The sequence below is a fragment of the Parasteatoda tepidariorum genome, chromosome 4, assembly GCF_982258835.1.
Source record: "Parasteatoda tepidariorum strain Cologne lab strain chromosome 4, Ptep-v5.0, whole genome shotgun sequence".
In the NCBI taxonomy this organism is placed as follows: Eukaryota; Metazoa; Arthropoda; class Arachnida; order Araneae; family Theridiidae; genus Parasteatoda; species Parasteatoda tepidariorum.
In genome coordinates, this window is record NC_141758.1 from 53,157,952 (window position 1) to 53,172,655 (window position 14,704).

General features: G+C 29.4%; 1 protein-coding gene across 8 annotated transcripts in view; it reads right to left on the bottom strand.

Annotated features, from left to right (window-relative positions):
* Positions 1-14,704, bottom strand: part of LOC107451797 (uncharacterized) — a 320,945-nt gene that overhangs the window by 251,118 nt on the left and 55,123 nt on the right. For 3 of the 8 annotated variants that reach the window (XM_016068013.4, XM_016068014.3, XM_016068016.5), the window contains 3 exons: positions 13,963-14,531; positions 3,257-3,361; positions 1,677-1,925 (listed from right to left, as the gene is read on the bottom strand). In XM_016068013.4, coding sequence (XP_015923499.1) covers positions 3,290-3,361; positions 13,963-14,531 — 641 coding nt within the window. In that variant the 3' untranslated portion in view covers positions 1,677-1,925; positions 3,257-3,289. Of the gene's footprint in view, positions 1-1,676; positions 1,926-3,256; positions 3,362-13,962; positions 14,532-14,704 lie in introns of those variants that run through there. The other 5 variants (XM_071182272.2, XM_071182274.2, XM_071182276.2 and 2 more) reach the window with 2 other exon arrangements.

A 14,704-nucleotide genomic window follows, 5' to 3' on the forward strand; every position in this document is an offset into this window, starting at 1 on the left:
TTTTCAAATATTGTTTTCCTTTAATTACAGTTCGGAAATTTTAGTGGAAAAATCTAAAGTTCTAAAAATAAGAGCAAGTTCGATTCACTAAGATAGTCGTTCACACGTTATATAAAAATGTTCCTGAATTTTCAAAATAATGCCAACTGGGCCAAAATACTACGTAACTCTACTGAGAAAAAAAAAACGCAACTTTAATAAGTTAACTGGACAATATGCCGAACTTCTTAAATTGAAAGAATACTCCAACGGCAAAAATGTTTATTCATCTTGTATCGAATGATGAAAGGGAAAAAAATTGTAGGGAAAAATGTAACCACTTTGTACTGATTTAGTTGAATCTAAAATCAGCAGTTTCGAAATAATAATCCAAAAACAAAAGTGCCGCGAATCTAGATACTACGCCTTCTACTTGTCGAAGTTGAAACTTATGGCTAAATAGAAATTGCGAGCAATTTGCCGGCATGAAATAATCGAATTATAAAATACATTAAATTCTTTAAATTTAAAAATGAAACAGCTTGTCTAAGGTTTTGAGACAAATTAAGTCTTAGGTTGTAATTTATTAATTATTAACCTAACTTTTTAGTAGTTCCCGTAATTCTAGTGGTCTAATTTATGTAATTATAATAGGACTCTGCAGTATATATCACTTGTACGCCACAGCTTGACCATTAGTAAATGGGGGAAATTTAATTTCTCAAAAAAGCTATTTCTAAATTTGTAAGTTTTTGCTATTATAATAAATTATAACAATCGCAGGAAAAAAGGATTTGTTTAAAATGAATCTGAGGTAACTCACAACAAACTTCTTTAAAATTAGAACTCATGTTTAAAGTTAGATTCCATAAATCAAAACTCACTGAAAATTCATGAAGATATCTTTTAATAAATGTCATCATTGTTTTTGTTGTAACATTTTAGTTTAAACTTCAGATATACCGAATTCGAGACTTGGGTGAAAAGTGTCGCCATTGAAGAAGTAACAACAAACCAACAGTATTACAAAAATTAATATAAGGATTCATTCTAAAATACAATACATTCATAAGGCGATTTTTTTGTCCGATCCAAAAATCTAGGTTAAATTTTTTTTTTTATAATTAAGTTTTATAAATCTTTTGGTTTATAGAAATGTCCAGGCAATCTGCTGAACTATATCACTGAGTGAAATAAATCAAGTATAGTTTGCCCCATTCTAATTGGACGATCCATATTTACATTCCAATGGAAACGTATTCCTATTGGTTGCTATTTGTAACTGAATAATTATTGAACGATTACTGGTAAAAGAGCGCAATATGGCATCAAAAATTTGTATATGTAATGCCAATCCTGATACATAGCATCTAAAAGCTTGAGATTCAGATCTTGACTTGAAAAATGGGACATAATTGTAATATTTATCAACTTTTATGTATTTATTCTATCAACATATTTCAAAAACTCTTATTCTGCGATTTACGAAAGAAAGGCTAACCACTTTTAATTTTCATCTACAGCTAATTTTTAAACGTGATTTGTGATGTAGGCAACATATTTTGGGCAACCTGATAGTAGCAGATATTATAACACATTCTTACTATACAAATACAAACATAAATTACTATAACTCGGTAAGTATAACTAATTATTAATTGGTGGCATACAAGTGATAAAGAAAAGATACTGAAAACTAGAACGTCAATTATTTTAATATCCTATAATATACATGTTTTTTTCTTTTTCACAGGTTATCAATAAATACACTATGAACACATATAAACGTCTTCTTAGGCTTCGGACAAATGGCGTAGCTAAGATTATAAATATACAAGACCAGAGAGAGAGAGTTGATCTCTTCTACGAATATCACTCATCTTTTAGTTTATTCCAGAAATAATTCTTCAACGCATAGTCCGTAAAAATTACTTGTGGATAAACACCTATAGGAAAAAATAAAAGGAAAAAAACAAAATTAATTTCAAATAGAAACTATTAAACTAAAATATTTTCGCATGTGTCTAACATTGAATAGTTCTGAACAATTGCTAGATTTAAAATAAATGAAATGAACTAGGTTTGCGATTTCAAATCTTTAACTAGTATAGAATAACTTTTGTTAGTCTGGCAATTTGCTAAAATGACTTTTTTTTAAAGTTTTTAAAAACTGGCAGGTTGCCAAAAGAATTATAAATTCCATTTCTAGCTAAGAAAATTGAAAATAATAATATAAACAAAATCCTTAACAAGGAAAAACCTCACTCATATAAACTGTTCTTATAATTTTTCAAATCAGTTACTAGTTATTGTTCAAGTTCGCTCATAACTATCTAATTTCAGATTTATAAACGTTTAAACAAGTTATATTCAGAACTTTTCAATGAAAATGAGTATTCTGAAAGTTCTTTTAAAAATAGAACATGAAATAATCCTATTAAATGAAACGAATTTTTTTTCAAAGATAGCTTTTATTTCAAATTTATGTAACAGAATATTTTCTTAATTATGAATAACTAAATTTTTTTTTTGTGCTTTTTATATAGAATTCTTAAATTAGCTGTTATTATGAAGCATTTAAATTAACTACAGAGTGAATATAGTTTAAATCAAAATGGGATCTTACACTTTTTTATATAATTAATTAGATTTCAAAAATATAGTTTAAATCAAAATAGATTCTTTAGACTACTTTTAAAAAAAATTTAAAAAAATATTTTTATTGATTAATTAATTCGATTCCAATCTTTAAATGTTAAACTTATATTAATACTTTTGCATTCTTGAGTTAATTTTACATAATTGTAAAAAAATTAACTAATTAAATTAAAATTTTATCCTTTTGAAGTGTTATACTTTGGATCGTGAAAAAGTTTCTAGGATTATTTCATGTACAAAAAAATATTTTTCAAAACATTGTAATAATGCTAAAAATAAAATCAAAGAAAGGTTATAAGAAAAGAAATAAAAAAGTGAGAGAAAAGGCATTGAAGATATTAACTGGAATAAACTAAAGAGAAGTTAAGAAGAAAGTGTAGAGAAGTGACTTAGAGAAGTCGTTCGCAATGCAATACAAATACAATATAGGACAGTTAGAAGTGCAATTTTTTATTCACCTAAAGATAAGCCAGAGAATATGTAATTAAAAGAAAACCAGTATTTAAAGTGATAAAAGTTTATTTCGTGAGAAAAAGAGGAACAGAGAGTAATATATCACATTTGTCGGTTGGTAACTTTTTTTGTTTTTTTAATAAATAGTAAAATTATATTTTCATACTTTTCAAACTCTATACAGGGCATTTATTTGTTGCTAAACATTCTCACACAAGATGTACGACTTTCCCCGTGTTACATATCCATGTGATGTCCTTTTTCGCCGATTCTGGAGATCGAGAAAAAAGTTGGTATAATAAAAGCTATTTCTTCTTGAAAAAAATAAATTTTGCTTAAAATCAATAGAGATGCCAACATTAAGAGACAATTTACCGCAGTTCAAAGGTATTTTCCATAGCTTCAGTGAAAGATTTACCCGATTTTTTAATCACCAGTTGTAGAAACGCAAGAAATTATAATTAAATCGAAATAAGTATTCAAATATAAAACATATCAATTAGTTTTGGTTAAATTGTGGAGGATTATGCAATCGATGTTTTAAGATTGCGTCAAACGAACGACTTAAAAGGTAATCTGACGAAAAGTCAACACCCAAATACGATGTTTAACTAGATAACTTCAGCCTAAATGAATTTAATCAAATCCTACATCAGGTCAAAAATATTAAATGGCTGATTGCATGTAAGGTTTGCTGGAGAGCAACATACTTAAGATATTAAATTCAGATGTTCTGCAGGCTAGTTTTCATGCATTTACTGATATGATTCCATACTAATATCGCAGTATTTTTTCTTCTTTTTTTGGTTAACCTTTTGACGCGGAATGTTAATTGAACATATTTTTCATTATTTTGTATTAATTTAGGTCAAAAAAGGTGAAAATAATTATAGTTAGAATTGTAATAATTTATGGTTCACAAATACAGCACGAAATTTTGGTGTTCTTTGCAGCGTTAGAGCTAAAATCTTCCAAACACGATTCACTTCCAAGCAATTTTTCAAATTTACACTTATTTAAATCTAAAAAAAAAAGTTATTTATCATTGAAATTCATTTAATATACAAAATCGTTTATTACTAAATACTTGAAAATGAATTAAAACTATTTTTTTTCTTTTTATATTTTAGTACATATATAATTCCGATAATCCAACAGATTTTTTAGTAACAATTAAATTTCTTTTTCTATAATTAATATATTTTTGCATGTAATTAGAGGGTCAAAAAAATATAAGGGACAACTATGTTCCATCTGCGTCAAAGGGTTAATATGATGTAATCCATGTCTGAAAGAGCAAAATTCCCAGATATGAACACCCAGAGCAACGCCCAAGATCCAAAGAATTTGATATTCTTCACTTTCAAGTAGTTTTATCTCAATTGTATTTATTTCTGGACGTTGAACAAATTCCACAAAAATTTTGTTTTCATGATATTAGTATGGAGTCTTTATACAGCATTGAAACTGGGTCTGTAATGTCTTTTACAAGAAAATATAGACGTAATGCTATGTCTAACAATAAACCGAATAACTTTTAAAATTGAAACAATGGTCAAATTCCGTAGTAACTAAGGAAACTCCATAACGGTTGGCATCTCTTAAAACATAAAATACATTGATACAGCTCAGAGGTTTATTACAAGCCATGAACGAGCACTGAACGACCATTCGAGCTCAGGTTCTTGCAAGCAAAGAAAAAAAAAATCACGAAACAAAGTCGCATTCAAAAGATTTCGCACTGTTTGCACAAGTCATAAGTTCATTATTTACAGATGTTGTGCGTAGTGGCAGCTATTCTTATTGATATTTATGCACACGAAAAATAAGACCACAAATGTTTTTTTAAATAATAAGTTTCACATCTTAGCCATGGTCTTTAACCAGTAGCACCAAACTTAGACAAGCGTTAACTAATTAAATATTTGTACAAGCCAGAAATATGTATCAAATCTATTTCACATTTAGTTTACATCTGAAATTCGATACGAAAATAAACTTATGCAAAATATATGATATTTCAGCACTTTTAAAAGGACATATCTAAATACACACAGAGATTTAAAATGTATGACTTTACAATTAAGATATATATTTTACTTTTCAAAGACATAGTGTACATGAAAAAACAATCGGCCTGATACCTTGACAGGCTAATCAGCAACAATCATTATGAGAATTGATTTTAACAGGAATAAATGTTTTATCAATTAACTTATATAACATATCTAATTAACAAATATAATTAACTAAGCTTCATTAAACAATCACAGCAAATCTAGACAATTCATAAATGGATAACTAAAACATAACATCTCACTTAACAATTAATGAAATAATCTTCCTAGAAAATAGATATTAGCAATTTTTAATATTTTGTTGTAATAAACATAAACTTAATTACTATTACCATGATGTTTAAACGTTTGGTGATGTAGGTATGAAAATTCAGCACAATTTTTATGAATAACGTTTAGACGTATTCATAAAACATGGTTCATTTAAAACAAAATTTTACAAAACACAACCTGATACAAACAAACAAAATAATTTAAAAAACGTTGATATAAGCTACAAATGGCAAGAAATATCCAGCATATGAAAATTGCAATGAGAAATATTTATTCATAGTTTTTAAAATGTTATTTCATTATTTTGGTATAAGCACGAAGCCATTATTCAAAATATACATTTTTCAGAATCCCTGCATAAAATGAATGTATATTCATTCAAGTAATATACCTGTTTTGCATGATTTTCAAAAAATATTATACAGACCTCTACAAAAAAGATTAAAGCTAATTTCATACTTATGCCCCATATAAGTAGTTTACAAAATAGCAACTTTTTGCTATTCTGTATGCAACTGTAATGTAAAAATTTAGCCTTTACTCGTGGAATTAACTTTAAATTTCTATAACATACACCAGTTTATAACAGCTGAATACATCCCATAAAAATGCAAAAGAAATATTCGATATGAAACCAGCGGGAAAGGAAATATAAAAACAATACTTGATTTGGAAACATCTAAAATTTTATCAGTACAGTCGGCAAAAAAAAAAAGATATCACCCTGAATAATTTTCGTTCTAATGATCGGATTTTCACGAACTAAGTGTTAATCTTAATGGTTCCTGGGGGTGACCTCAAATATGCTAATTAATTAGTGCTAACTATTAATTAAGTTACGAAATCAGACACAAAAACGTACTTTCTCTGAATAAACATATATTTTTTCTTACATATTTGGATTCTTAACCTTCAAAATATAGGGGGTAGCCGCAATCTGGGAAATATGGTCCCCATAGTTTGGTCAGGAGAGCGATTCAAAGTTCGTACCCCTTAATGTTAATTTCACTTTTTACGTTTTTAGTCATATTTTAAAAACTAATAAAGCAATTCGAAGAAAATTTCACCCAGTCATAAAACTCATTTACCCAAAGATAATTTCACGAAAAAAATAATTTTTAATAATTGTTAATTATTTTTTATTATTTAATTAAATTAAGGATGAAAAATTTTTGAATTATAAGGTATGAATTTTTTTATACCATATTAATCTACATATTTTTCAATTGAAAAATCTAAAGTTTCAACTGTTTTTATTTATTAGAAGCTGAGAAAAATTAAAATTAATTATTTTTAAAAAAATAATTTGGCGACAATGAAGAAATGATTAAATGGAGCGATTAATATTAAAATGTGATAAACTTGCGAGGAACTTGACTTCGCGCGCTTAGCATAAAATTTCATTCATATTTTTTTCGCTAATAATCGTTTGCTTATCTTTTCATTTTTATTTTTTTAAGCTATAAAATACGATGTTTCTTTAGTCGTCTAAAATTCTATTTGCAATTTAGTAAAGAAATTTGAATAAAACATTTTATTGAATAAAATACATTTTATTCAGAGAATGTGGAGTTTTATAAAAGCATGCTTCTGATAGAATATGATTATACAACAGATTGTGCTTCTTTAATGTGATTTTTTTTTATTTTTATTTTCTCAATAACTGATAAAATTTCAATAATATACATACGAATGAATAAATTTGGAATAAAATATTCATCAATTTCTTGAATATATATTTTATAAATATTAATAAAAATACGTAGTCAATATTTTTAAGCATCTCTCACAACATCGCAAATTTCTCAAAATCTTATAGGGTAAACTAACCAGTGAAGGAATACTTAAGCTTAGCTTGTCTTTAAAAAAAAATCATAAAAATTTCAAAATTTGTAATTTTAGCTAAATGACGTATTTGTTATTAAATGCATGTCGACATATTTGTTATTAAATGCAAATTATGTAAAAAAAATTTAGATAACTTACATAATATTGTTTTAAGCTTTTGGTGGTTTAAATAATAAGTAGTAAGATAACCAAGTGAAGGAACAGTTCTTAAATTGAATAAACACTAAATTTTCCAGTGAATGAACACTTAATTTTGAGAATGTTTGATGCTCGTTAGGAATCCTTAGGCCACACAGATATCTGTCGCCCTGTAGATGCCTGAATTGACTGATGTTAACACAGGCGGGCATTAGGAAAAAAAAATCTTTTAAGTTTTCGTGCCCCCATTTCAGTATCTTAAGGGCCTTACGAGCTCTGTTTAAAAAGAGAGTATCATATCAGATATATATATATATATATATATATATATATATATATATATATTAATTGAAGCTTTTTATATTATATATTATAACATAAAAAGCTTCAATTAATCTTTTTATGTTAGTTTCTTTGCTATAAAACTTCATCCTAATTAATTATTCTAAACGAAATACTTTCTCACACTTTTAAAAACCACATCCTGTTCTTAAATCTATTTTTGGCTCAAGTATGCATTTAATTAAGAGCAGGACATTTTTCCCTTTGCTCTTGTGTGGGAAACGTTCGATCTATTTCATAAACCAATAGCAACTACTAAGAGTTCCCTCTTTCCCTAAATTAAGACATATTACGGATTTTACTTTGCAAGATTTTCCCTAACATATAACCAAGGAGCGCAACTTTTCATGTGCACTTTCACTCATTCTCATGACTGCTCTTGTCTAATAATTAATAAATAAATTTTGTACCCTCCTTCCCGACCTATGACCTGTTTTAATCCTTCCACTCGGCAACGACGTTATATATATATATATATATATATATATATATATATATATATATATATATATATATATATATATATATATATATATATATATATATATATATATATATATATATATATATATATATATATATATATATATATATATCTGATATATAACAAAAATAATCATAGTAGCAGTATTTGGTGGTAAATGTAGCTTATCGTAATTGAAGAATATGCTGTGCGACATTTTATGGTGAATTTGCGAACGTAAGTTTCAGAATGTATCGAAACATGTGGATGCTATTTGCTAATCATCTTTATCCAAAGAAAACCATGTAACGTAAATATCTAGCAAAATGAAGCAATTTTTTAAACAATGAATCATACAATATGCAACATATTATTTCTATATCTTATTCTTAAACATAACATATTTCAATGTTTTTAAAATGCCACTAAACATTCAGCAATTCATTGAGTTATAGAAAAAAGAAATCGTAAATACAGAAAACCTTGTGAAAGTGCATTAGAATTACTATACAATCTACATTTTATTTTTCATGCACTTTTTTTTCCTTCAAACTTTCATGCCTAGAAGACTCGATTAAAGCTGTAAAAATCATTATCCCTAAAATTTTGTATATAGCTATTATAAGTTATGTTAATTTGATTTTAGTATGAAATCCTCGAATAAACATAGCAAAAATAGCATAATCTAAATAATATCAGATAAAAAGTTCATGTATTTAAATTCTGAAAACTTATAAATCGATTCAAATTTTCTTTTCAAAAGAGATTAAAATAATTTTTTATTTTATTTATTTATTTATTTATTTTGCTTTTTGGACATAAATGAACTTAAAAATTGTCTATTGCCTAGAAACTTCGAGGTGTTTTCTATTAACTATTAATTAAACCTCTCAGAGCAATCACAAAACATTATTTCAATTTTTTTACAGTCAGAAATTGGTTGCCTAGCAACCTAGTAAAATTAAGCGTTTCTCTTTTGAATCAGTCAAGGGTTATCTTAAAATATTTATTTGCGCAGGCGACTTTTTTTGGCGGTTTTCTGGACTATCGCCAAATATATAAACCTTTATTGCAACCCAATTTACGACCCAATTGTTTTAAAATTTTGTCTACCCCCCCTAATTCAAGTGTCTAGATTCCAAATATGTAAAAAAAAATATATGTTTATTCAGAGAAAGTACGTTTTTGTGTCTGATTTCGTAACTTAATTAATAGTTAGCACTAATTAATTAGCATATTTGAGGTCACCCCCAGGAACCATTAAGATTGACACTTAGTTCGTGAAAATCGGATCATTAGAACGAAAGTTATTCAGGGTGATATCTTTTTTTTTTTGCGGACTGTACATACGTATTCTGTAAATATAGTGAAACCTCTCAGGAGCGACCACTCTCTGCAAATGGTCAAACGAGTAAAACGGTCGTAAATAGAGGTTGGTCGTTCTTAGGGGTTATCTCCAATGACTTCAAAATGTTAAAGCAGGGACATGGTTTTTCGCAAACGATTTTAATTTTAGTCAGAGTAATTTTCTTGTGGTGGAAATGCCACTTTTGTTGGCATCATGAAAATCGGAACGATGTATAAAACTTAGCGTCAATAAAAATGATCCTTACTGATATAATTATGTGTAAAAACAAATTTACCAATTATGAATGATAGATCTATTTTAAATAAATAAACAATTACGTTTTTTGTTTAAGTTTGCATTTAAGTTTACTTCATAAGAAATTAGTTAGCTTTAAAAAAATGAGGTTTTTTCTTTGAGATGCTTAATTTTTGCAAAAAAAAACTTTTTTTTAAATCGAATTTAACTTTCAACTCTAAAAATAAATCGTCTTTAGTGCCTCAGACTGCAACATGAGATAGATTTCTTTCATAGATCGTCAAAAACAGAGCTCTAAATAAGATCCTCACACAAATATTTTGAATACATTTTAATCTACTTATATGGTTTGCTAATATTTTTTGTTTTTATATTTTTTAGTGTTTCCTTATTTTAAATTTTTCGTATTTGGTGCAAAGGTTTGCCCGGGAGAAGTTCTGGTGGTCTTTCTTAAAGGTTTTCTTCAACACAAAGTCTATGGAAAAAATTCCCTGCCTCTCAAAAGTGGTCGTAAATAGTGGTGGTCGCTACATAAAGGTGGTCTTTCCTGGAGGTTTCACTGTGCTAGAGTTGAGTTAAAGCCTTAAATAATAAAATTGTAAATTTATAAATTTCCTGAGCTGAATTGAGAAGAACCATATAACCGAGCCGCATAGACATACCAAAGTTTTAAAAGAGTACTATCTTTTTTGTTCCTCAAAAAATTAGAATATTGTTAATTTTAATATTGTTAATAGAAAATTGTTTATTTTAATAGTTTAAGCTAGAAAAATATTACATTAATTTTACCCCACTTTTTATGCCCTTGGCACAATCTAGTTTAATCCAAAGTCCAAAAAGCATTATATTCAAATATGTCAAAAAATCGTACTGTACATTTAAAATGGATAAAATTCTGAAGTTTTGGTAAATTATTGGAAGATAGGTAGGTCTCCTTAACCCCGCCCCCCATGCGGCTTTGGCAACATGTCCTAAAGAAAATTTAATAAATAATCATAGGTAAAGCCTTCGTTGAGTGCATGACTGCGTGAACTGTAAGACTCGTGAACAAAAAATTATGTTATCATATTTATCTGATTTCTCCTTTGCGGTTTGTACTACTTAAAAATAGCATATAAAGATTCTATGCAATATATTAGCATCAAAACCATATAACACTTATAAAGTTTTATAAGTATATAAATTTGAAAAATGTCAAGTCCCCTACTCAGTAACCAGTGCTATTTGGGTAGTAGAATGCGAGAAATGGCAATTTCAAAGTATTACTTTTAAATTAATCATAGAAATAATTAAAAGCCAAGCGGTGTTCAGTTTACCATAAAATTATTTTTAAATTTAAAATTGAAATTTCACGAGAGGATGATTAAAACGAAAATTCATGGATAATTAATACATAATATGAGAAAAAAGTAATTTAAAATATGTTAGTTTACAAGAAAGTATTAAAACTGGAAGGAAGGGGGAAAAAAAAGCATATCATACTTTTCTCGGTTATGAAGTACAGAAAGTTTTTAAATTTACTTAGAGCAATATCTTCACTTATTTTTATTAATTTCTTAATTAATTATGATAATAATAACTTATATATTTTTTTAATAATTAGCATATTCCATATACATTTAAGTGCATATGCCGTTGGCGAATTGGAAAAACCAGCTCTTTTGCAAAGAACCAGACTAATTGGAGAAGTCTATAGGCATATTAAAGAGCGAAGAATTCATATATCATCCACAATTTGCAGCAAAAGGCGCTAATAAGTGTTTTAGAATACATGTTTTCTAATTAACCTAATGGTAAGTTGGCTGATTGTAGTCTGAAGTCTGACTGATTAATAAAGAATAGGCTTTTCTATTTAGTCTGGCGCATTGCAAATTGATGTTGACGTTTTGCAAACAACTAGATTTTTCAATGAACCAACGACATACATAAATTATCTTTGGAAGTATATTTTGGTTTTTTACTTAATAATCCAGCTCATCAAGTTGCTTGCCAATTCGATAAGATTGAAGAAAATCGTAAAATTCTAAAACATAACCTTCCATTGAAAAAGAAAATGGAGGGTTCATAGAAATGAATGCATTTCAAAAGGCGTGAATAAATTTCAGATTCAAACTATGAATTTCGCTATTCTTTAAAAAAAAAAAAAAAAAAATGGGAACTAATTGTAAAAGTGCTGAATTCAACCGCCTTTGGGCATGAACACATTCTAAGAGGGAATCACGTCACTTCACACGAGATTTTACTTTGAGCTAAAACCTTTTATGCTTTCAAAATTTATTCAAGAAAACACGCCTGGTTTTGAAATTTACTTTCCTACATCAAAAATCGAATTTGCAAGCATAGCTGCGTTAGACTAAATGCATTCAAGATGTGTTATTAAGATGCAAATAATTAGCATTTTTAGCCAAATCTTAATTCGACTTTCAGCTTCATTAAATGAATTAATATATTAATACAACATGCAATAGTTTATAATTAGTCATTTCCACATGAAATTTATTATTAATAATGAATTAAATGATTTAATGAATTCAGGTGAAAAACTGAAAATGGCGTAGAGGAGGACATAATATAAGTTGATGAAGCAGCTGTGAATGTTCATCAGAACTAATTGACTATGAAGAACTAATTAGCATAATTAACGATATACATTCTCTTTTATTTGAAATTTAAGCGAATCGAACCTGAAACCAATTGTCTAACGGGCATACTAATTATAATAGGTTTTTTAGTTAGAAATTTCAATACTAATATTAAACAGAAAATGGAACTTAGTGACTACAATTTTTTCTTCTTCCACGATCTTCTTCCAGGATTCTAACTCTTAGGGTTAAAATCCCATTTAAATAGTATGTAAAACAAATGTGAAATTAAAGTAAGTTAAGATTGTAGCACCACCAAGTCTTGACTTTTGTTACCTTGAATTATGTGTAACAGCTCGAAGTTTCCGCGAATTACTAGAAATCTAGTGCCACGATTCAGAAGAAATCTAATTCACAGACAATTTATTAGTTTGTAAAATTTGTCAATCATTCTTGCTGCATGACCTAAAATAGTATTTATAAGTTTAGCCTAAGCAGTTCCCACTTTTTTTAGTTCCTCCATTTGCTTAGATTTTCAAATCGTATAATTAAATTTCGGCCGCTGTCCAACGCACAATTACCGCCACAAAACTTGTGTTCATTTAAAATGTAGTACCAAGCAAAAATTGAACCCATAAGTGAAAGCTTCTAAATCGGTCTTGTGTAAAAATAACATAGCTTAAACTTGTTTTATCAACGTTCAATTAAGAGTAATGAAAAACTGTTTTGATCAAAAAAAGATATTGATATCTCAAATAACGTCAATTAGGTGGTTTGACACTTATTATGAACAGAGAACAGAGTTGTTGACTAACTTTAGCAAGTAACTTCGATTTTTATTAATAGAGGGCGCTTCTTATTGTAGGGAAGCAGCATTACATTTGAGACATTCCATTCTGGGGTATTGCGATAGCCTGATGAATAACAACTTATATACTGATCAAATGAAAGTTATATTTGGAAATACAAAACATTTTAAAAGTTAATAAGACAATTATTGTGCAGCAGCTTTATCCTTCTGAAAAATCAATTAAGAAAATTATTGGAGGAAAAAAATTTATTCTCGTAACGAAAAGATAAACATAAGTTTATGTAGAATATTTTGTCCTTAAAGTTCAATAACTAAACTAAATTCAGTGGTGTGACAGCCCAGAGGGCCAAGGCCTACTGTGCCCATCTCAGTTTTCTTGACCTTTGGGCTCTGGGGTGCACGAGCAGTTGTTCAGGTTGAGTGGTACTCATTTTATCGACCCACTGAAGGGATGAAGGGCTGAGTCAATCTTGCCCGGCCAGAGGTCCAGTAAACTTATGTCGAATATTGACATGTTATTTTAAATGCTTTTTTGATTACTTTCAAAAATGTTTTACGTCCTACCTCGGACGGTATGCTGAAGTAACGGGATAGTTGCCTATTAGTCATCGGAACATTCACGTCTGCTTCATAATTCACGAATGATGTTAGTTATCTAACTGTTCTGCTCTAAGGAAGAGGTAGTAACAGCATATTAGAATAGGTATTATGGGCGAAGAAAGAAGTCGACCTACCTGCTGCATTTTTTCGAAGTCTAGAGACGGTCGATGGTCGACAAGATTTGTACTAGTAGAGGTGGCCGCCGAGGCAGCCAGGAGTGTGCGCCTATGTCTCTTCCTAGGCGAGACGGAGCACAGCTCATGTGGTGGGATCGTCGTCGAGGCGTGGAATAGCTTAGGTGGAGGCGAAAGCGACCGGCTGGGCTTGGGGACGTTGGCCGGCGGAGAGGAACGGAACTCGACGGGTGCCGAGACACACATTAGGTCCCGAACCTCCTCGTCCGAGCCGGACCCGGATCCGAGACTAAGTCTGTTGTTGGCCTGCGACCACTTCCGCTTCTCCGGGTACTTGCTAGGCCCTCCGCTTGTGCTGCAGTTTATCACTTCTAGCTCCTCTTCGGAGCTGTGGTGGTCAAAGTTGTGGTCACTGTCGCTAGGCAGAGCAGAGTCGAGCAGGTTGGGGCTTGGCTGGCCGCCGATGGCACTACAACGGCCCTCCGTCGTATCCGTGATGGTATCCAAGGTGCTGCTCGCTCGGTCTGAAGGAGCGGAGCTGCCATCACAGTGCAAGGAGTCATCCATGTCTGAAATGACCACAAAACACAGAATTAATGACTAGTATTAATGATGACATAACCATTTCGCTGTCTGTTCTTACATTAACTGGGAACAACGTGAGTAACTTCTAAAATACCACTGGCTCTCAATGTACGATGTAAAAAAAATAATAGAATGAGAAAATTCTTACTGAACTAAA